Source organism: Bos taurus, chromosome 10 (assembly GCF_002263795.3).
Source record: "Bos taurus isolate L1 Dominette 01449 registration number 42190680 breed Hereford chromosome 10, ARS-UCD2.0, whole genome shotgun sequence".
In the NCBI taxonomy this organism is placed as follows: domain Eukaryota; kingdom Metazoa; phylum Chordata; class Mammalia; order Artiodactyla; family Bovidae; genus Bos; species Bos taurus.
Window position 1 is genome coordinate 60393252 of NC_037337.1, and position 24608 is coordinate 60417859.

At 42.0% G+C, this 24608-nt stretch overlaps 1 protein-coding gene across 8 annotated transcripts in view; it reads left to right on the forward strand.

Moving 5' to 3' along the window:
* Nucleotides 1-24608, forward strand: part of ATP8B4 (ATPase phospholipid transporting 8B4 (putative)) — a 342280-nt gene that overhangs the window by 303171 nt on the left and 14501 nt on the right. For 7 of the 8 annotated variants that reach the window (XM_010809391.4, XM_010809390.4, XM_015473204.3 and 4 more), the window contains 2 exons: nt 17664-17747; nt 23767-24012. The exons of the other annotated variant lie outside the window; for it this stretch is intronic. In XM_010809391.4, coding sequence (XP_010807693.1) covers nt 17664-17747; nt 23767-24012 — 330 coding nt within the window. The remainder of the gene's footprint in view (nt 1-17663; nt 17748-23766; nt 24013-24608) is intronic. 8 annotated transcript variants of the gene reach the window in all.

Below are 24608 nucleotides of genomic sequence, written 5' to 3' on the forward strand. Positions count from 1 at the left end.
TAGATGTCTCTGTGGTGAGAGTTTCAAAACTATTTATCATAGTTTCAATGTTTTGAAGTGGTAAGATGTACAAAGCACAATATGATGCTAAGAATATTTTTCCTAGAAGAATAAGCTATTTATGGTCCTCTCCTTCAAAAACTTCTATTAATTAGCTCTAGTCTAGGGATGAAATAACCCTGTCTTAAATGCTAAAGTAGGGACAGGGGGTTACATCTAAACTTTTACAAACTCATTTTCACTATCCTCAAAGTTTTGTCCTTATTATAAAAACAAATATATGTGGATATATATCAACCTTTATATATCTGAGAACATAACATTTTGTACTTTCTCATTAAAAAAATCATCACATTTTTGAGAAATCCCTCTTGTTTTACATTCTTCAAAAATGTTATTTTTCTTAATGGCACTCAGAAATGTACATTTATTACAAATTGTTTACTCTGATTTCATAAACATTTAAATTTTTATCATTTTAAATTGAATAATTCATCCCTCGCCCATAGCCATGAGTCACATGGCATTATCAAGTTGCTAGTAAAAATGCTTGTTTACTGACTTGGGAAGAGAAGATAAAATGATGACTAGGTCAAGTCCCTACCCACAGAGTACTCATTTCCTCATTAGGAAATAGACACATGCACAAATATGTCTCATAGAAGTACTGAATTTGAAGTTAATAGGAGAGCAAGGGAAAGGGAGAAATCTATGAGGACTTGGTGTGACTTCAGGGGCTCAATTAAATCTCAGGTGAGAATATGAATATTTTCAAAATTAAGTGGAAGTCTGGAGGCCTGAAAGTCTAGCTACCTCAGGGATGCAGGGGCTGGTTTGTATAAAGTTTTAAGTGTGTGTGTGCTCAGTCATATCCAACTCTTAGCAACCCTGTGGACTGTAGCCCACCAGGCTGCTCTGTTCATGGAATTTCCAGGCAAGAATACTGGAGTGGGTTGCCATTTCCTTCTCCAGGGGATCTTCCCGACCCAGGGATTAAACCTGCATCTCCTGCATTGGCAGCTGGATTCTTTATCTTTGTGCCATCTGGGAAGCAAAGGTATAACATATTTTATTAAAAGGAGGAAAACCCTCCTGTCACACCTGAATACTTTCCAACTGACCTGCTATTAGTGGAATTTAAAATATCTTTTTAATTTCTAAAATTGCACTTAAAATCAACTCATTCAGAAATAACTTTTATAAACTGCATGGTATTACTGTATAAAGCAAGAAGTATATTTTAGAACAGATGTTGTACTTCTATAAAGATGAAAACACTGGTGTTCCCCCATCCTACCCTGGGCTTCCCAGGTGGCGCAGTGGTAAAGAATCTGCCTGCCAGTGCACGAGACACAGGAGGCAGGTTCGATCCCTGGGTCAGGAAGATCCCTTGGAGAAGGAAATGGCAATCCACTCCAGTATTCTTGCCTGGAGAATCCCACGTACAGAGGAGCCTGGTGGACTCTAGTCCGAAGGTCATGGACTGAGCGACTAAGCACACACGCATGCTGCATACCACCCACATGTGAGTGGGCTGATGTGTTAGTATTACTAAGAACTGGCTGTGAGGGCAACCTAGATGTGGAATTGGGATTGGTTGGGTTCATGGTCTCTTTTCCATTCCCTGTTTTTCACTAAAAACTCCTGATTAACAACAGGTTTAACTGAAAAAATTCTTTGGTTTTTTTTCTTAGCCCTGTTTTTCTAAGGACAATATGCTGTAAATGAGGCAAGTGAAAAGAAAACAACATTTTTGGGAGAGACACTAGTCTGCATAGAAGGAGAATTTTTGAATAGGGGACATTTTTTCAGTGACACTTTTTCACCCACTGAACTCATTGAGCTGTCCTGGGCCTCCAAAGCCACATGCTGGGTGACAGGCTTTCTTAGCCTGTAGAACCCATTAGAAAGCTGCTTACTTCCAATCTGTTAATGAAAGTTGGCTGTCTGAAGTCTTCCCACCCCTGCCATCCTTCTCCTAAATTGCTTCAGTGGAATTGAAAGCTCCGCAGTGAAATGGAGCCAGTAGTAATAAAACCTCCAGGGCCCCGCAGATGCAGTAACATTAGGCATGTGGGCAGAGGTCCATCCTTGGCAGGCCTGATCCGCAGTCACCTCTTTAATCACCACAAGACTGAGACTCGCTGACATCCTCTAGCACAGAACCTATAGTCTCTGAATGCTCATTCATTTCAAAAGACGAAACTGAGTGCCAGTTTGGGGCCAAGTGCTTTGCTGGCCTCCAGCGATAAGAGAATGAACCAGAGAGATGCAGTTCCTGCCCTCAGGGAACTTAACAGCCTGGGAATGGTTTCATTTTCATAAATATGAAACTGATGTCAAGTAACTCTGTAGTCACCTTTCTCTTATTTTTCCACCAAGGGTTTTTTAAAATTAAATTTGTCACGGATGGGATGTATCTTGGGGCCAACCCTGTCCAATCTCAGCATGATTCATAAACACCTAAATATTTCTTCCCTGCCTCTCTCAACAGACTGCTTTGAAGTAATCCACTCTGCAGCTGAAAACATCTGACCAAACGTGAACAGATGTGTGTCCATAGACATGTTGCTGACTTTTAAGACACTAGTTTAATTACTTAATGAAATGACATATGCTGTTTCTTTACTACCTTGGCCTGTCTCTCGGTGCCTGGTGAATTTTGTCTAGGCTCTTATTCTCTGACGAGAGCTCCAGTAGATTCCTGGTAGGTGGGTTGGGGCAGATGTGTGAGCCCATTCAGCTGTGACGTGCAAGGTTCCCAGGGGCTGATGGGTGGGACCTCTCACTGCTTGTGAGATGGTGGCCCTGAGGTCACTGGGATGGAGGATGGTGTGCTGCAGGCTGGTTGTACTTGGCTTGTGGACTTCCCTTTGCTTAACCTCAGTGGCTCGCCTCTGTTGTGACTGTTTCTGGACACATGGGGAAAGAATATGCTGGGCAGGGACCAAATTCTCTTTGTTTGCTTTGCTGGGTGGACCTTTCCTGGGAGAAGCAGCCTGGATACAGAACAAAATGTGTGTGCCTTGTTGAAATGTAGAATCTTTGCTCTGGCAGGGAATGTCAGTGATACTGAGTCTAGTTCCTCATTTTATAGAGGAGGAATCCAAGTTCCCTAAGAGCTGAGGATCAGCAATAGACAAGGCAAAGACCAGAATTCACCATGCCTTCTGACTTTTTCTTCAGTGCTCATTCTGCTCTGCTTGATGAGTGGCCACTGGAATTGTTACAGACTTGAGAGAATGGTGGTGGCGATTTAGTTGCTAAGTCGTGTCTGGCTCTTGTGACTCCACAGACTGTAGCCTGCTAGGCTCCTCTGTCCATGGGACTTTCCAGACAAGAATACTGGAGTGGGTTGTTGTTTCTTTCTCCAAGGACCTTCGAGAGAATGGCTATATCTTTAAGAAAAAAACTGTCTTCTCCTAACCCCTAATCAGGCAAATGTTTGCTTTGTTTGGAATCTAAAGGAAGGAGAAACATCCAGAAACACTCAGTATACTATGACTATGGGAGAAAATGAACTGTCTTATTGAGAGGGAGAGACCTTGTACTGTAGGGAGTGTCTCCCACAACTCAGATCCTTAGAAAGGCCAGGCCTGCCTCTAGGCAAACTGCCTCCTGGAATCATCTGGAAGCTGAAGGCCACCTTCTGCCAGCAAACTGCCACTAAAAAGACAATTTAAATATAATCTCTCCTGATGAGATTTCCAACCAGATTTCTGGAGCAGGAGGATTTGGAGAAAGATCATATAAATCTTTAAACTAAATCATGGATCCTTTCTAAGGACATACCTTATTCCAATCTGTCATCAAAGCCTGCATGGTTTTCATGGAATCCACTGTGTGCTCATGTATACTATTTATATGCGTAACTTATTTTTAAAGTACCTTATGCCCTCAAGACTTTTAATAAAGATAAAACCCCCACCCACCTCAAAACAAACAAACAAACAAACGAACAAAAAACCCCACAGCAAAAAAACAAAAACAAAAACAAACCCATTGGTTGAATCCCTGTTTAGGAAATTCACATTTGAAACCATGCAAATACTGGCACTGTGTACTTCTGATATTATCTGATGACAATTTATCATTGTCAGTGAGATACAGGGCTGTGTATGTTTTTTTTTTTTTTTTTTTAAGTTCTGCTGTGATATGGAAACAATTATCTTGTCAAGGCCAGAAAAACATTAGTTCTGTCAAACAGTATAAGAAAACTCATAATGAAAAGTTTGGAAAGTGACGTGAAAGAGTGCGACTAATCTTAAGGCTTGGATGACTTCATGGATTTGGTTACCTGCAAGCCCATCTCAACCTGGCTGGCAGTCCCCACCCGCCTCCCCCCTCACTCCCCTGCCACCACCTCGCCTTCCAGATGTGCTCTGGGGAAAACCCAGGGAGGGGTGGGTGCTCAGGCTTGGGCCATTACTCCTGGATCCAGCTAGTGGGTTTCTGTTAATTACACAAATCAGTAACAGATGTGTTGAGGCTGAGCACCTCATATTTATCCCACAATGTGTTTTCTTTAAATGGCAAATGTTTTTTAAGGCCAAAAAGAAAAAAAAATGTATCATTATATAGTTCTCCTCTGAAACACACAGCAAAGGGATGAATACATGTCTCCAGAGAGGTATTTCGTCCTGTCATTTGAACAAGGAGCTAAGCCAAGGGTCTCAGAATAGAAAGCCCTTTGTAACTGTCTGAGATCCTTATTAAAGTTTATTTAAATGTGGTATTCTATAAATCATAGCTTTTGTGTTCCCCAGGCTGTTAGATTGTAATTTGTAGCTGGGGTATTTTTACTCTATATAAAATGGTTGATAAGGTTGATAAATTGCTCCCACAGAGAAGGGAGCAAGGAGGAGCTTTCCCTAAATAGGAAAACAGTGAGGTAGGGAAAAGGAACACTCCACTTTTTTTTTTCTGATCTGTAAAGAGACACTTTTAGGCTTCCAAAGAGATTAGTAGCATCATGCAGAACAGAAAATTTGGAAGTAGAGGTGGTATGGCTGCCCCTAGGAGGATGCAGTTCCTAGGACAAATATTTTTGTTCAAGATTCCTGTTTATATAAACAATTTTGAGTCACCCCAAATCAGAATGTCAGCAGTGGTCTGATATAGTCTCAGGCCAGAATGCTGCTCACACGAGAGGCTGCAAAAGAATCCCTCCTCCACCCTCCTTTACCCCTTCCATCTCTTTGGGGCATCTGGTCAATCCATAACAATGGGGATGAGCAGAAGAGAGAGATGGGGATAGTGGAGGTAGTAGAGGGCTTGAGGATGCCTGGAAGGGGAGAAAATGGATGGGAGTCCATGTGGGTCATGATCTGGCTAGTATGTCCCTCTCATCTGGTCCTAGTCATCAGAGGGGATCTTTACATTTTTCTGAATGTATCTAAGGACTTAAAGGGGAAGTGGAGCATTTACTAGGATAACTTTCTGAGTAGTTGGAGATCTCTTGCAGGGAGAGGAAGGAGCCTGTAATAGTAGAAATACTGCTTGTGACTTAATATTTTTAGTCATTTCAGTTCAGTCACTTAGTCATCGTGTCCAGCTCTTTGCAACCCCATGGACTACAGCACTCCAGGCTTCCCTGTCCATCAACAACTCCTGGAGCTTGCTCAAACTCATGTCCATTGAGTCGGTGATGCCATCCAACCATCTCATTCTCTGTCGTCCTCTTCTCCTCCTGCCTTCAATCTTGCCCAGCATCAAGGTCTTTTCCAGTAAGTCAGTTTTCTGCATCAGGTGGCCAAAGTATTGGAGTTTCAGCTTCAACATCAGTCCTTCCAATGAATATTCAGGACTGATTTCCTTTAGGATTGACTGGTTGGATCTCCTTGCAGCCCAAGAGACTCTCAAGAGTCTTCTCCAGCTACACAGTTCAAAAGCATCAGTTCTTTGGTGCTCAGCTTTCTTTATGGTCCAACCCTCACATCCATACATGACTACTGGAAAAACCATGGCTTTGACTAGATGGACCTTTGTTGGCAAAGTAATGTCTCTGCTTTTTAATATGCTGTCTAGGTTGGTCATAGCTTTTCTTCCAAGGAGCAAGCATCTTTTAATTTCATGGCTGAAATCACCATCTGCAGTGATTTTGGAGCCCAAGAAAATAAAGTCTGTCACTGTTTCCATTGTTTCTCCATCTATTTGCCATAAAGTGATGGGACCCGATGCCATAATCTTAGTTTTTTGAATGTTGAGTTTTAAGCCTGCTTTTTAATTCTCCTTTTTCTCTTTCAAGCCCCTAAAGCCTAAACTGTGCTAAATCAATACACATCACTAGAAGGTGTTTTTTAAAAGTGAGTGACTCATGAATGACATTTGTAGAGGCAAAACTAGAGTTAGAGTAAACAGCGGTTGATATAATGAAATATTCATGAGGAAAATGCATAATTACATCAAGGTATTTCATGTTCTTTAACTCATGCTCTAATTTTCCATTGATTTTATTAGTATAGTAGTTTTTAATGGGTACAAATATCTTTGGTTGTAGCAGTAAAGGATTGTATTTCCATAAAAAATATAATTAGTAGGAAAATGCACCTTTTAAAAAAAATTGTTAAACATACGACTTGAAGCTTGAATCTTTGCATGTTTCTTCCTCCCTCTGTCCCTCCCTATCTTCCTTCCTTCCCTCCTTATTGAGGGTATTCACTTATGTGCACTATCCATTTGTCAGAGACAGAATTTTAGGTGCAGTAGTAAAGAATAACTCTATTATTTTGCCAGGCAAAGGGGAACACAGTGAACTCCTGCCCTTGAAAACTGTGTGTCCCAACCTGGGAGGATTTGGTGAGGAGTTTTATAGCAATGGTTCAAAGCGGGGATGTGCTGATAAGGGTGAGGGTATATAAGGGCCTGTACTCCATTAACTTGGTCTCAGGTAATCTCTTGATGCATTTTTCTGGTTCTTTTAATCTGGCCTCTGTGGTCTTCTCTGGAAGGAAGAGTGCTGACATCTTGCATTTGTTGGGAATTTTAGTGTGAGCTAAAGAGCTCAAAGATATTGTTATGTATGTCCCTTGCGGTTATTGTTATGTGCTTCTGTTAGATCCATACCATTTCTAGGTATGGTATGGATCTAACAGAAGCATAAGATATTAAGAAGAGGTGGCAAGAATACACAGAAGAACTATACAAAAAAGATCTTCATGAACCAGACAACCATGATGGTGTGATCACTCACCTAGAGACATACATCTAGGAATGTGAAGTCAAGTGGGCCTTAGGAAGCATCACTACAAACAAAGTTAGTGGACGTGATGGATTTCCAGCTGAACTATTTCAAATCCTGAAAAGATGATGCTGTGAAAGTGCTGCACTCAATATGCCAGCAAATTTGGAAAACTCAGCAGTGGCCACAGGACTGGAGAAGGTCAGTTTTCATTCCAATCCCAAAGAAAGGCAATGCCAAAGAATGCTCAAACTATGGCACAGTTGCATTCATCTCACACGCTAGTAAAGTAATGCTCAAAATTCTCCAAGCCAGGGTCCAACAGTACGTGAACTGTGAACTTCCAGATGTTCAAGCTGGATTTAGAAAAGGCAGAGGAACCAGGGATCAAATTGCCAATATCTGCTGGATCATGGAAAAAGCAAGAGAGTTCCAGGAAAACATCTACTTCTGCTTTATTGATCCTCATCAAAGCCTTTGACTGTGTGGATCACAACAAACTGGAAAATTCTTCAAGATATAGAATACCAGACCACCTGACCTGCCTCCCGAAAAATCTGCATGCACGTCAAGAAGCAACAGTTAGAACCGGACATGGAACAACAGACTGATTCCAAATAGGAAAAGGAGTATGTACAGGCTGTATATTGTCACCCTGCTTATTTAACTTCCATGCAGAGAACATCATGTGAAATTCTGGGCTGGATGAGGCACAAACTGGAATCATGATTGCCAGGAGAAATATCAATAACCTCAGATATGCAGATAACACCACCCTTACAGCAGAAAGTGAAGAGGAACTAAAGAGCCTCTCGATGAAAGTGAAAAAGGAGAGTGAAAAAGTTGGCTTAAAACTCAGCATTCAGAAAACAAAGATCATGGCATCTGGTCCCATCACTTCATGACAAATAGATGGGGAAATAGTGAGAGACTTTATTTTGGGGGGCTTTAGAACCACTGCAGATGGTGACTGCAACCATGAAATTAAAAGATGCCTGCTCCTTGGAAGAAAAGCTATGACCAACCTAGGCAGCATATTATAAAGCAGAGACATTACTTTGCTGACAAAGATCCATCTAGTCAAAGTATGGTTTTTCCAGTAGTCATGTATGGATGTGAGAGTTGGACTATAAAGAAAGCTGAGTGCCAAAGTATTGATGCTTCTGAACTGTGGTGTTGGAGAAGACTCTTTGAGAGTCCCTTGGGCTGCAAGGAGATCCAACCAGTCAATCCTAAAGGAAATCAGTCCTGAATATTCATTGGAAGTACTGATGCTGAAGCTAAAACTCCAATACTTTGGCCACCTGATGCAGAAAACTGACTTATTGGAAAAGACCCTGATGCTGGGCAAGATTGAAATCAGGTGGATAAGGGGATGACAAAGGATGAGATAGTTGGATGGCATCACCGATGGACCTGAGTTTGAGCAGGCTCCCGGAGTTGGTCATGGACAGCGGAGCCTGGCATGCTGTAATCCATGGTGTCACAGAGAGTCGGACATGACTGAGTGACTGAACTGAAACTCCCTTGAGGTGGAACCAGGACCTTGTCCTAGGCTTCCGTGTTGTTTCTTCTCTTTTTCACCCTGTCTCTGTGTCCTGTTCCTGATTAACAGTTGCTGGAATCTTCCCTTTGGAACTCAAGGTCATAGACGTTGGAGCTGTTCCCTACAAACAAGAAATGGGGGACATGGAAAGGCTTCCATGCCCAGGAGCCCCATGGGATCCTGCAGTTTCACCAAGAAGCTTGAAGTCTAGTGGGGAGGGCCTGGGAACCAGCACATAGATAATTACTGAGTCGACAGCTGTGAAGCAGTGAGGTATGGAATGTCATGGGACTACTGGCCTGGAACCCAGCTATGGAAGATGGCAGTGGGCAGAGCTCAGAAAGGCTTACTAGAAGATCTGACCCTGGGCTGACCTTTCAGGGATCCATCAGAGTGAAGCAGGTGAAGAGGGAAAGAATGGGAATCCCTGGTTTGGGATTCCCATCCCAAACTGAAGTGAAGAATGGTTTGGGCTGGAACTCCACCCATCTGGCATGGTTAAGTCAGTGGGGTTTGGGATTAATTTAATGTGGGGTGTTGGAGAGAGGAAGAGAGATCAGATTTCTGACTTGGGCTCTGGGATGGAAGTGGTAGTGTCAGAAACTGATTTAGGGAACATAGGAAGAGGCCTGGTTAAGGGACTGTGAGAATGAGTCCAGGGCTGGACACATTGAATTTGCAAAGCCCATGGCATGTCCTCAGGGGAGGGTCTACTGAAAAGTTAAATGTTTAACATTTATAAAAAGTTGTAAAATATTCAACAACTCTTTTTAGAGCATCCATCATTGGCTAGACACTGCTCTAAATACGGGAGTTATCGCTGTGCATAAGTCTCTGTTTCATGGAAATTATATTCTGTGCTGTTCTCTGTCACTCTGTACTGTCTGACTTTGTGACTTCATGAACTATAGTCCACCAGGCTCTTCTGTCCATGGGGATTCTCCAGGCAAGAATGCTAGTGGGTTGCCATGCCCTCCTCCAGGGGATCTTCCCAAACCAGGGATTGAACCCAGGTCTCCCACATTACAGGAAGATTCTTTACTGTCTGAGCCACCAGGGCAGCCCAAGAATACTGGAGTGGGTAGCCTGTCTCTTCTCCAGGGGAACTTCCTGACCCAGGAATCAAAGTGGGGTCTCCTGCATTCCAGGCAGATTCTTTACCAGCTGAGCTACCTGGGAAGATTATATTCCAGAGAGATGAAAACAGATAATAAAGGAATAAATTAGTGAGATAATTTCAGAATTGCTATTAAGAAAGCACTGGGTATTGTAGAAGTTCTCATTGGGAAGTTAACACTGGAACTGTGACCTGAGTGTTTAGAGGGAAATGTTCATATGAATACCCTGGGGTTCAAGTATTCCAGACAGAGGGCATAGCAAGTAGGAATGAGCCTGGTAAGTTAGAGAAAGATAGTCAGTGAAGCTGAAGCTCTGTGAGTGAGGACGAGAGAGCAGTGAGGCAAAGTTGAAGAGGTAGGCTGCATGGATGAGGAAGGGCCTTAAGGCATGGGGCAGAGCCTTAGAAGTTCACTCTAAGTAAAATGGGAAACCACTTGAAGGTTTTAAGCTAATGGTATCATTTTAAATGACAAAAACCAGCATACAGAATTGTATTTGTTGTACACAAAGTGACATAAGCAGGGAAGCTTTTAAAGAAACTTGCCAAATGATACCACGGATTGAGCAGTGTTTTCATACCATGCTCAGTGCTGTGAATGCTGAGGACCAGGACTGGAAGTTGGTCCTGACACTTGATAGGCCAACGTTTTCCAACGCTGTGATCTCAGGACTCTGTCAATATGTATCACTTGTTCTTGTTTAGTTGCTAAGTCATGTCTGACTCTCTGTAACACCATGGACTATAGTCCACCCAGGCTCCTCTGTCCATGGTATTTTCCAGGCAAGAATACTGCAGTGGGTTGCCATTTATTTCTCCAGGGGATCTTCCCAACCCAGGGATTGAACCCATGTCTTCTGCATTGGCAATATATTAGGAATTAAAATGGAGGAAAGTTAAACATCTATTAAAAATAACATACCCATGACGTGTTTATCTAAATAACATTTTAGTGAAAAAAAATTATGGTACTTTTCAAAATAAATTAGTTTTGAGAAGAGAGTGAGTTTTTATACTTAAGTTCTTACTATTTAGCACAACAGGAGGCACTCGGGTTCTCACATCTGCTTCTGCATCCAGTTGGTTGTGACATCACACATCATATATACTCATATGAGAATGAGAGTAAAGAGGGAATGTAAACAGCGTCTTAGCATCATTCTGATAACGGTTTTGACACTGTGGATCTCCTAAAAGTTCCCTACACCACTTTGAAAATCTTCGTGTTCAGTGGCATTGGGCAGTCTCCTAACTTAATCAGGGCCTCAAACTAGTTTCCCTATCTGTAAACTGGAAGCTGTTAATAGCACCAACCGCACAGGATTGTTGTGATTATTTAATGAGTCAATAACATCTGGCCCATAGTGTGTTCCATACATATCAGCCAGCTAATTTTTGTTTTCTTTTTGTTGTGATTCTGTGTGGCAGCAAGCCCTCTTGCAAGAAATTGTAAAAACTCATTTAAACTTTATTCTCACTAATTTTCCTTTCCTGTCCTCTCTTTCTCAAGTTGTGAAATGAGGCTTCAGATCTGAATACCAGCTTACAAACGCTACCATCAGATAACTGTAGGTTTAATGCTAGGCAATTTGAGGTGATGTTCATGGCGCTTTAGGCCAGACCATCAGTTACTGATTGTTTTGTTGTTGTTTAGTTGCTAAGTTGTGTCTGACTCTCTTGGGACCCCATGGATTGTAGCCCACCCAGGCTCCTCTGTCCATAGGATTTTCCAGGCAAGAATATGGAGTGGGTTGCCATTTCCTTCTCCAGGGGATCTTCCCAACCCAGGGATCAAACCTGTGTCTTTTGTGTTGGCAGATGGATTTTTTACTGTTGAGCCACCAGGGAAGCCCCACTCACAGTTTAGCTTGTCGTAATTTTCCGGATTCTTTCTTTCTTGATGAGGAAATCATCTGTCCTCAGTGAATAGAAGTTGGATGGTGGATGAGGTAGAGGAAAAAGAGATCCAACAGAGTGAGGTTTTGCCTGGGGGTATCAGACTTCAATTAAATTGCTTTCCCACTCTTAAATATTCCATGCTTCAATCATGAAATGAATTGATATGAAACCATCATAAAATGCTTGAGGGTTTGTGTCAGCTACTGCTTTCTTTCTGGATAGGATAAGTGAAATTTCAATTTTGGCTTCACAGTGGACTCACCAGAGAAATTTTTAAAATTATCGATACTTTGATCATCCCACCTCCAAAGATATTGATTTAATTGGCCTGGATATGGCTTGGGCATCAGGATATTTAAAATACTTCCATTGCCCAAAGTCCCATCAGAGTGTGACTAAAGAATAGGTCATGTGTTTCCCTTTTTATTGTAAAAAATAACAAATTACAAAAAAGTACATAATATATAAATGTCAGCTTAACAAATTGTAGAATGAACACTCACATCCCCATGATCCAGTGAAAAAAACCAGAAGGTTGCCAAACCCCAGAAGCTCCCTTGCCTTTTCTCAGTCACACCTCATTTCTGACTCTCTGGAGGTAATCATTGTCCTGATATTTTATAATCATGTTCTTTTATAATTTTACCATATGAGTATAAACCTCTAAACAACATAGATTGGCACATTTTTAAACTTTACTGAAAGGGAATCGTACTTTTTTGTCTGGCTTCTTTTGCTCAACATCATATACATTTTTTGATTCATTTGTGGTTTTGGATATAGTTATATAGTTCCTTGCTTTTAATTATTTTGTAGAATTCTATGATATCAGTATACCACAGTGTCTGCCATGAATGTTTCTGGTTTTGGGCTTTTATAGCCAATGCTGGTATGAGCGTTTTCATAGGTCTCTTGGTGCAGGAAGGCAGGCATTCTGACATATATTTCTAGGAATAGACTCGTTGGACACATTGGTTTGTCTGAAGGAAGAAAAAGAGGCTGAGCAGACAGGAGTTTGGCAGATAGGAGGTGGTATCTGCGACTCTGTTAACACTCTACTGTGGGCTGGGCCCCTGGAGGGTTGCACTGCTCTGAGCCATGTGCCCTGGGGATGCTGAAGATTTACAGAAGGCAACGAGGAGCTCAGGACCCTCTGCTTTTAATCATTTTCTGAGACTAGAGGGATAATGTTCCCGTCAAGGGTAGAGATCCTGTTGACATACTTCCCAATCTGGACAGCCTCCTGGGATTAGGGTTTACGGCAGGAGACTGGTTGGCCCACAAAACATCAGGCTTTCATCCCAACCTCAGCAGCTGATAGAAAGAGATAAACACGGTCTCTGGAGGAAAAAAAAAAAACATCATCTAGGCCTTGAAGTGGTTCTTAAATTGTTACCCTCTCCCTTACCTTGACAGGTATTCCCCATTCATTAGTTCACTGAGGCTTTGATGAAGATACTTTTTCACCCTTAGTTTTTGTTGTTGTTGTCTTCAGTGGGGAATTTGGTATTAATCAATTGTTATTGATGGCACATGTCTCTGTCACATATAGGATTTCCCAAGTGGCTCAGTGGTAAAGAATCTGCCTGCAGTGCAGGAGATGCAAGAGATGCAGGTTCAATCCCTGAGTCGGAAAGATCCCCTGGAGAAGGAAAGGGCAAACCACTGCAGTATTCTTGCCTGGAGAATTCCATGGACAGAGGAGCCTGGAGGGCTACAGTCCATGAGTTCACAAAGAGTGGGACATGACTGAGCAAGCATACGTGCATCTTCAGTGGGGAGTTTGGTATTAATCAGTTGTTATTGATGGCACATGCTCCTGTCTTATATGAATACCATAAATCCAGGCTTGTTCCAGATACCTGGGCTAGAATATCCTGGGGTTTCCAGGGAATGTTGACAAGCTTTTCTGGTCTATTCTTATGGTTGCCTGACACTCCAGGCAATTGCCCTGCCCTCTGCAGGTTCTCTTTTGCCACATGGAGTCTCAGGTCCTCTAGAATCTGCACTGTCTGTACTGCTTTGCTCCCAGCATACACATAGGCTGAGGTATGTTAGAGTTAGCCCATATTGGTCCCAAGAACTGCTTGTTGAATGTGAGCCAGTGGTTAAACACAGCTGTTAATGAAAATTAAATTCTATAATTTAAATAAACTATATGGAAAACAAAGTTCATAACTACTTCAAACTCATCACTTAAAAAAATTATTTACTTTAATTGGAGGACAATTACAATATTGTGAGTGTTTTTTGCTGTATATCAATATGAATTTGCCACAGGTATACATGTGTCCCCTCCATCCTGAAGCCCCCTCCCACCCCGTCCCCATCCCATCCCTCTTGGTTGTCATAGAGCCGTGGCTTTGGGTGCCCTGCTTCATGCATCAAACTCGCACTGGTTATCTATTTTTACATATGGTAATATATATGTTTCAGTGCTATTCTCTCCAATCATCCCACCCTCTCCTCCCACTGAATCAATTTTAAATGAGTTGACCATCTTCTGCTGATTATGCTCTTGAGGTTAATTGTATCTGTTGGATTGATGTGGTGGAAATACTATACGGTGGTGTGCTATGGCACATCTCTTCTTAACTCAGTGATATGACCGCTTGAACTGGAAATATTTACATCATGGAAAATTGGTAAATGTTACAACTCAGGCTTTTTCTTTCTTTTTTTAAAGAGCTAGTTATTAAACATCTAGCATATCACTGGACATAAGGCCCCCTTTCAGATCCTCAGAGCAGAGTTCAGACAGAATTTAATAAGCCTCAAAGTGGTGCTAGTGCTAAAGAACCCATCTGCCAAAGCAGCAGAAGTAAGAGATGCAGGTTTGATCCCTGGGTTTGGAAGATCCCCTGGAGGAGGGCATGGCAACCCACTCCAGTATTCTTGCTTGGAGAATCCCCATGGGCAAAGAAGCCTGGTGGGCTACTCTCCATAGAGTAGCAAAAAGTCAGACACAACTGAAATGACTTTGCATGCACGCACAGATAACAAAAGAGAACTTAAAAACTGGTTACTAGAAATGGTTATTCTGAGTCACAAGCACAGGCCTCTTGATGGTGGCCCCTAATGTTGCCCCTTTGCCTAAATCCTGTCTCCACTGTTTATTGGTAGTAGAATTCAGCTTTCCTGCCTGGTGTTTGGCATACCCTCAAAGAGAATGACATAGAGCAGGTCTTTCCTATGTAGATTCCAGGCCTCAACTCTCTGAGATACTCAGCGAATAAAGCAAATTCCTTCCTTCTCTCATCTAGCCCACACCTCCATTTTTCTGTTCTCATTTTTTCTGTTTCTTTTTTTTGCCCTAAGAATGAAGTCTCCGTGAATTGATTGACATGTCCATGCTCATTACTTCTTACCAAGGGACTAAGCTTGCTGAGAATACAACAATCAGCATTTTTCACAGTGTCTGGTTTATTCAGTGTTGAATAAAACCACCTGTGGAGCTTCAACAGAAATTTCAGATTGAGATTTGGCCTTTAAAGACTGGCTTCCTTCTCTTTTCCTTGAACAAGTATACACCCATCTCAAGAACAAACAGCAATGCAAAGACATGTAATAGTCCAAATCCAGATTTAGCAATAAAGCCACCGAAATATTTTTTTCTTCTATATTACCTACATGTATAGGACAGGATTTGAAAGACTGCCTTAGCTATATAACTATGCAGAACCTACCTTTAGCTTCTCTATCTGGAACATTTGCATTTAAGATTCCTGTTGCTTTCAGAATTTCCCTAAGAAGAAAGTGTGCTTCAGAAAATATTCAAACTCCAGCACTTCTTTCCACTGATGATCTGATCCAGTCACCGTCGTCTCTCAGCTGGAGCACTGCACTAGCCTCCTAATTGGTTTCCCAACTTCCACAATTGTGCCTCTTTAGTCTGTTCTCAGCACAGAATCCAGAGAATCAGGTTAAAGTACAAATCATGATGTTCCTGTGCTCAAAATCCTCTAATGCCGTCATCTTTTATTTAGGGAACAATCCATAGTTACCTCTATAGGATCCTCCTGTAATTATTTCTTTGAAATTCATGATACTCCATGTAGGGTGCTCTGCTCCAGCCAAATGGGCTGTCTTGCTGTCCTCTGAACCTGCCAGATACTTTCTTGCCTCACAGATTTTTCATGTGATCTACTTGCCATGTGAAATGTTCATGTCCCAGAAAGCTGCATATTTTGATCCTTAATTTTCTTCAGATTTTTTTCCTCAAATGTTACTTTAGTGATACCCTCTCCAATCACCTTACAACCCTTCCATATTTCCTACCCTCTTTCTACCCTAGTATTTGTTACTTTCTTACTCAGTCATTTACTCATCAACTATATATCTTGTTTATTATATAAAATCATTTTTGTTACAGTGAAGATTTCATGAGGAATTTTTATCTGATTGTATCATGTTAAATTATCATCGCTGAGAACCTGGTACCTGGCACATAGTGGTTTCTTAATAAATATTGAATGAATGAATGATACAGTGGTAGAACAGACATTGGTTAGGGGCTGGAGACATATTTTATTTTATTTGTTTTTATTTATTTATTATTTTATTTTATTTTTTAACTCTACAATATTGTATTGGTTTTGCCATTATTTGTTTTTAAAATATTTATTTTGCTGCATCAGGTCTTAGTTGTGTCACGTGGGATCCTTCATCATGATGCATGGGCTCTCTGGTGTGGCTCGAAGGCTCTAGAGGGCACAGGCTTCAGCAGTTGCATCATATGGGCTCTCTAGTTGTGGCACACAGGCTCCAGAGTATGCGGGCTCAGTAGTTGTGGAGCATGGCATGTGGAATCTTAGGGATCGAATCTGCATCCCCTGCATTGCAAGGCAGATTCTTAATCACTGGAACACCAGAGAAGTCTCTGGAGCTGGAGACCTATGTTTTCATCTTTCCCTTTGCCTGTGATAAGGTCTATAATACTTTTGCCATTCTGTTTCTACATGTCTATGTACTTATTAATACAAAGGAGATATAAGGACTATTCGGAGAAGGCAATGGCACCCCACTCCAGTACTCTTGCCTGGAAAATCCCATGGACGGAGGAGCCTGGTGGGCTGCAGTCCATGGGGTCGCTAAGAGTCGGACACGACTGAGCGACTTCACTTTCACTTTCCACTTTCATGCATTGGAGAAGGAAATGGCAACCCACTCCAGTACTCTTGCCTGGAGAATCCCAGGGATGGGGGAGCCTGGTGGGCTGCTGTCTATGGGGTCACACGGAGTCGGACGCGACTGAAGCAACTTAGCAGCAGCAGCAGCAGCAGCATCAGCAGCTGCATAAGGACTATTTCACATGCCTCACTTTTAGTGAGGTTCATGCAAGGAACTGTTGTCTGTAGGTGTGAGGGGTATTTTTATTGTCTGATTTATATCCAGTGTAGCAAGCAGCTAGCTCCATGCCCACCTTGCTTTAAACCACTCACAAGAAAAAAGTTCTCCATGTGAACACAGGATGGGGCTGATAGGTTCATTTCTGTATCTCCCTCTGAAGATGTTCATGGATCCTTTGCTTATTGCTTAGCAGTTCAGGTAATTGGACTTATTAAAAGACATTGAAAACCTAAAGGGTGAAATAACCCCCCAGAGGGGCCAGAGCTTGTGTGCATCCAGCACTGTGTTAGGTGTTCTACATGTCTGATGCCCTTCTCCCCAACTGAAATTCTATAAGGAAAGTATGACTTCATTTTAGAGATGAAGAGATTGAAGTTTAGAGAGATCTAGGCGTCCATAAAGCAGCAAAGCTGATAAGAGAATGAGCCTGGGGAGAATTCAGGTCTATCTGACTCTAACACCAAACTCCCATCCACTTTAGGAAAATTGAGATAGTTAGTCCAAGAGCCTAAAAGTGAATATTCTCACACCTATGCATGCTGTTTCTCACTGATGTGTTAATTTCATTTCAGACTGTCTATGACCAGTGGTTCATTACACTTTTTAACATTGTCTACACATCGCTGCCTGTTTTAGCCATGGGGATTTTTGACCAGGTATGTGTTTTCCTTTGTCTTTGTAACTTACTTTGCTCTGTTGATGCCTTCTAGTTGCTTTTAGCTTCTAAGTAGAAGCTTTTGAACTGTGGTGTTGGATAAGACTCCTGAGAGTCCCTTGGACTGCAAGAAGATCAAACCAGTCCATCCTAAAGGAAATCAGTCCTGAGTATTCATTGGAAGGACTCATGCTGAAGCTGAAACGCCAATACTTTGGCCACCTGATATGAAGAACTGATTCATTTGAAAAGACCCTGATGCTGGGAAAGATTGAAAGCGGGAGGAGAGGGGGACGACAGAGAATGAGATGGTTGGATGGCATCACCAACTCCATGGACATGAGTTTGAGTAAACTCTGGGAGTTGGTGATGGACAGGGAGGCCTGGCGTGCTGCAGTCCAAGGGGTTGCAAAGAGTTGGACATGACTGAGCAACTGAACTGAACTGAGAAGATGCAAATCATGGAAAGAGTCCTAAGAATGGAGTCGATACCTTAATAGGTATCATATGGATCAAAAACCCTTCCAACTCCCCCAAAAGATCTCGGATCAGAGCTTGATTACTATCGTCTTAAAGACTCACACTCTACATTATTTTCTCTAAAGGCTCTGAGAGGTCCTACAAGAAATAGTCTCTTTAATTACATTGTAGCCCAGAATTTCCCAAACTCATAGGACTTACGTTTACTTACTTATTTTTCATGTAGAACTGACCAATATGCCTCAGAACTAGTCTCTCTAGTTCACACACTGGGGAATCCTGTATTAGCCTCTGAGAGTGCAGAGAACCATGTAAGGATACATAGAAAATCATGGAGCTGGCTGGAGTGCAAAGAGCTAGCATCTGTGGTGAAACTGCCCAGCACGACTCAGAACAGAAACTCAAGGCCAGAGGAGCACCCTGCCAATGGGAGAGGGAGACACAGAGCCCCAGAGCCATGGAGAGAGAAAGGGCGTAGTTTTCTTTAGTTTAGCTCAATGTGCTTGAGGGGAGCGAAGGGAGGGAATCAATTATAAAATGGTAGGTCCTTGGCACACTCAAGGCCTTGGAGGGTACTTCCTGGATGGGGGAAAAGTCTGGCTGCCCATGGGGAAGTGAAAGACTAGCCAGAGGAGTTTCCATGGCACAGTTAGAGTGTATTATTTAAAAAAATTTTTGAAGTATTTTTAAGGAGACCAGATTTTCTCCAGGCTGTTGTTAGATACATTTGCTAGGCCTCATTTTCTGGCCCAAAGCCATCTATTGCAAAATATAAATCTTAACTTTATGAGCTCATTCTGCTCTCCCATTCTGAAGCTTTGTAGTCAGTTGTAAGCCTCACTTCTTGTATGTAAAAAAGGCAGATTGTGAACAACTCATTTTGTGAAATTCTACAAAAAGCAATGAACTCTTGAAGACTTTATTGGATATAAAGGATTAGGCTCTTTCATTTCCAAGTGCCCATGTTTACAAGTGTTCCTTTTCTTGGTGCTTTGTAGCTGCCCAGAATGTGGGGTAAAATATTAAAAATAAAACAATTTCTGGGAAAAGATGGTTATTGTGCAATATGGAAAACAATATAAAAAGGGGAGAGTTCAAGATGGTGATAAAGGAAGATCCTGAACTCACCTCTTGCTGTGGACACAGTCTACAACTACACAAGGAAAAATTTTCTCTTAAACAACCCTAAAGGCTGTCTGAGTGAAGACTATACACTGAGCAAACAAGAAGAGAACCACACTCAAGGAAGCGAGTTGGAGAGGCTGGGACACAATCTTGCCATAAATCCTACCCCCACCCTCAGCACAGCAGTCTTCAACCAGGAGAAAACTCAAAGCCTGAAGTTCTTCCTTTAGGAGTGAAGGGTATGCACCCCACATTGAGCACCTTAACTCTTAAAACCCGCAACTAGAGATAAGCCCCCCCAAACCAATGGGGCTCCTGTTCCAAGACCCACAAGACTGAAGCAATTTAAGAAATAGTTCTGAATGGGCCCATGTGCTCAGACTCAGTTGCTCCTGGGCCCAGTGCAGACATAGCAAATCATGCCAGTCACAGAGGCTCACCAGCTTATATTAAGTGTCGGCCTGGGAGCAGGCATCCAGCTGAACACACACATCTCGGAGTCTGCTGGAACACACTCCAGGGACAGAGGGTCAGTGCCATCCTTGCATGCTCCATTTGCCAGACTTCAGATCACCAGTATCTCCTGAACAGGTGCTGGTACATGTGTCTGGTGCCACTATTTTTGTGGCTGCCACCCAGAGGACACCTCTTGGCTGCCTAACTCTGGAAGCCAGAGAAACTTGCATTCCTGGTCCCATCAGTTCAGTTCAGTCACTCAGTCACGTCTGACTCTTTGCAACCCCATGGACTGCAGCACGTCAGGCTTCCCTGTCCTTCACCAACTCCCAGAGATTGTTCAAACTCATCCCAATTGAGTCGGTGATGCCATCCAATCGTCTCACCCTCTGTCGTCCCCTTCTCCTCCTGCCTTCAATCTTTCCCAGCGTCAGGGTCTTTTCCAATGAATCAGTTCTTTGCATCAAGTAGCCAAAGTATTGGAGCTTAAGCTTTAGCATCAGTCCTTCCAGTGAATATTCAGAGTTTATTTCCTTTAGGATTGACTGGTTTGATCTTCTTGCAGTCCAAGGGACTCTCAAGAGTCTTATCCAACACCACAGTTTAAAAGCATCAATTCTTTGGCACTTAGCCTTCTTTATGGTCCAGCTCTCAGATCCATACATGGTTACTGGAAAAACCATAGCTTTGACTAGATGGACCTTTGTCAGCAAAGTAATGTCTCTGCTTTTGAATATGTTGTCTAGGTTGGTCATAGCTTTTATTCCAAGGAGCCTATGGGACTATAGTAATCAGCCTGACCCAGAAAGGATCTCATACTCCTGTCTGGTGTCCTGACTTTTATGACTGTTGCCAGGGAACATTTCTAATGTGTGTGTAGACACACACACACACACATGTATATAAAAGAACATACATTATTACATGTATATATAGAATAATATATAGAATAAAAGGAATATATACAGAATATATTCTATATCTATATATTCTATATATATATATTCTAATATATGTATATTCTATATCTATCTATATATTCTAAAAATGTAGAATACTCCCTCCAAAAGCAATAGAATGCAAATTCTTCTGAAGTGCATGTGAAACATTTTAAAGAAAAGATCATTTGTTAAGCTATGAAAAGTCTTAATACATTTTACAAATTGAAGTCATATCAAGTATCTTTTCTAACCACAGTGGTATAAACTAGAAATTACTTACATGAAGAAAGCTGGAAAATTCACTTATATGTGCAGATTAAGCAGCATACTCCTGAAAAGCAATAGGTTAAAGAAGAAATCAAAGAAGAAATTTAAAAATACCTTGAGACAAATTAAAATGGGAATATAAGATATCAAAATCTGTGGGATAGAATAAAAGCAGTTCCAAGAGGGAAGTTCATAGTAATAAATGCCAACCTCAAGAAACATGAAAAGACTCAAACAACCTGCCTTTATACCTCAAGGAACTAGGAACAGCACAAAGCCCAAAGGTGGTAGAAGGAAGGGAAAAACAACAATTAGAGCAAAAATAAATGAAATAGAGACTAAGAAAGTGATAGAGAAGATCCATGAAACTAAGCTGGTTCCTTGAAAGATAAAGTCGACAAACCTTTAGGTAGACTCACCAAGAAGAGAAGAGAGAAGACTCAAAATCAGAAGACATTACAACTGACCGCAAAAATACAAGGATCATAAGAGACTAATATTATACAGCAACAAATTGGACAATTTAAAGAAATGAATAAATTTCTAGAAACATACATCCTACCAAGACTGAATTATGATTAAGCAGAAAATGTGAACAGAATGGAAAACAGTATAGAAATCCTGCAAAAAATTAAAAATAGAGCTGTCAAGTGATCCAGCAATTCCACTTCTGGGTATTTATCCAAAGAAAGCCAAAACATTAATTTGAAAAGATATAGACAGTCCTATATTCATTGCAGCATTATTGATAGTAAATAAGATATGGAAATAACCTAAGAGCTAAAAGATATAGATAAAAAATATACAGTTGACCCTTGAAACAACACAAAAGTTAGGGGTCCCCCTCACTTTGGCCCATACCCCAACACAGTCCAAAATTCTCCTTTACCTGTAGAGTTGCCCCTCCATATCCATGGTTCTGCATCTAAAGTTTCAACTAAGAGTGGATCAGGTAGTACATATTTATTGAAAAATTCTGTGTGTAGGTGAACCCACTTACTGCAAACCCATGTTGTTCAAGGGTCAACTGTATACTCAATAAGTGAAGTCGCTCAGTCGTGTCCAACTCTTTGCAACCCCATGGACTGTAGCCTACCAGGCTCCTCTGTCCATGGGATTTTCCAGGCAAGAGTACTGGAGTGGGGTGCCATTTCCTTCTCCAGGGGATCTTCCTGACCCAGGTCCGCCGCCTTGCAGGCAGACACTTTACCGTCTGAGCCACCAGGGAAGTTCCGTATACACAATAAGGCCCCTTATTGCCATCAAGTTGAGTGTCTACCCATATCCTTTTCTGCTTTGTCTACTCTGACCCTTAAAATGATCTTCCGATCATGGGGTGCTATGCTGGAAGGCCTCGGTGACCATCTATGGCACTGCTTATTGTATAAGGAGGAAACTAAAACTCAGAAGATCATTCTCCTAAAGTTATACGGTCAGTGACAGACCTCAGCCTAGCACCAGGCCACTTGACTCTGAGACTGTAACACTGTTGTTACTATTACTATCATTATCTTGTTGTTATTTATAGAAGCATCTTGTTTTTTAATTATATGAACTATGGCAAGAACTCTGCTGAATACATACCCATTTCATCATGACAGTGATCCTGTGAGGGAGATGGTGTTGCTTGCACTTCTGAAGATGAGGAACCTGAGGCTCAGACAGGTTAAGTGACGGGTCTAAGACTACACACCTGTTACGCAGCAGAGCTGGGGTCTGAACTCAGGATTGTCTGGCTTTGGAGCCGGCTCTAGCGTTTGGCTGTGGCGCTCACAGTGTGGTCACCAGCACTGCTTTGGCGCTTGTTGGAAAGGCAGTCTCAGGCCCCACCCCAAACCTACTGAAGTGCAATCTGTTCCCCAGGTTATTAGTGTGCACATTAAGTTTGAGAAGCACAGCTTTAGCTTCTCCCAGGGCCTGGCTGGGCCCAAACATGATGCCTTCTCATTCTGTCTAAATTCTTTAACCTAAGCACCTGGTAGCTGCCTGTGGAGCCCTCCCTGGGTAGAACTCTCACTTCTGCAGGCTCAGCTCCCTTGCACCTGGAATCTACATTCTGTTCCCTCTTTCCCTGTTCCTTTCCTCCTGCTCACCCTCCCCCAGAAGTTGGGAACTCAGGGGGGCCTTTTCTGACTGGCACCCCCTGTCACTGCCTTGGCAGCTAACCCCAGGACCCGCTGGCTGCACTGGATGTCCTAGAATTCTGGGAGCATAAGCGCAGCTGAGGAGAGTAGAGAAAAGAAACTTCAGTGTGAAGCCAAATATCCACATGCAATCAAGTTCTGGTTCTGTTATAAAAGCTGTGTTGCCTCTCATGAATCTCTCTTGGAGATTCAAGTTCCTCCTATATAAAGTAGGGATAATTTTAATATCCTTTGGGTTACTGTGGGAATGAAAACAAAGTAATGAGTAGTGCATATTAGGGCATGCTTAGATAGTGCATGCATGCCCAATTGTGTCCAACTCTTTGTGATCCTATGGGCTGTAGCCTGTCAGGCTCCTCTGTCCATGGAGTTTTCCAGGCAAGGATACTGGAGTGGGTTGCCATTATCTCCTCCAGGGGACCTTCTTGACCTAGGGATTGAACCCTCATCTCCTGGATCTCCTGCATTGGCAGGTGGATTCTTTACCACTGAGCCACCTGGGAAGGCCATGTTTAGATATGCACATGCTATTTCCAGAGACAGGAAATTCAGAGTTTCTCTAACTTCTCCTCGAGCCTCCTCCACTAAAGTAACTCTCTGTTGACAGGATGTTAGTGACCAGAATAGCATGGATTATCCCCAGCTCTACAGACCTGGGCAGCTGAATCTACTTTTTAACAAGCATGAATTTTTCATCTGTATGGCACATGGAATCTATACCTCATTAGCCCTTTTCTTCATCCCTTATGGGGCCTTTCACAACATGGCTGGAGAAGATGGACAGCACACTGCAGACTACCAGTCTTTTGCAGTGACCATGGCCACGTCTTTGGTCATTGTGGTCAGCGTGCAGGTAACCCTACTGGTGAAAATATCTTAACTGGATGGCTTTACATCTTGTAAAATCATGCTTCATTTGTTGACAGTAATCTTAGTAGGGTCCTCAACCATTTTGGCACCAGGGACTGGTTTCATGGAAGACAATTTTTCCACGGGCCAGGGTGGTGGGGGGATGGTTTCAGAAATGCATTATATTTATTGTGCATTTATTTCTAGTATTATTACAACAACCACAGACCATCAGGCATTAGATCCTGCAGGCTGGGGACCCCTGTAATACGGGGGTTTTCTTTTTAACTACACATTCTGAGATGAAACAGGAAGTTTTAACATAAATCCCCAGATGTGGGAGATTAGCATTTTGTGTCTATAACCTCCAAATTAGGAGAAACCTCACAGTAAATTGGGCACTTCTTGGGACTGAACACTGTATGTAAAGAGAATTGATATACTAATTCTTCCTTGTGTTTTCTTCTTGGGAGAAAAAGTTTCTAATGATAATAGAAACTTTCCCATGATTTCTGTAAAAGTTAGTAACTTCTAGGTTTTTTAAATTTATTTCACTCAAAGGATAATTACTTTACAATATAGTGATGGTTTTTGCCATAT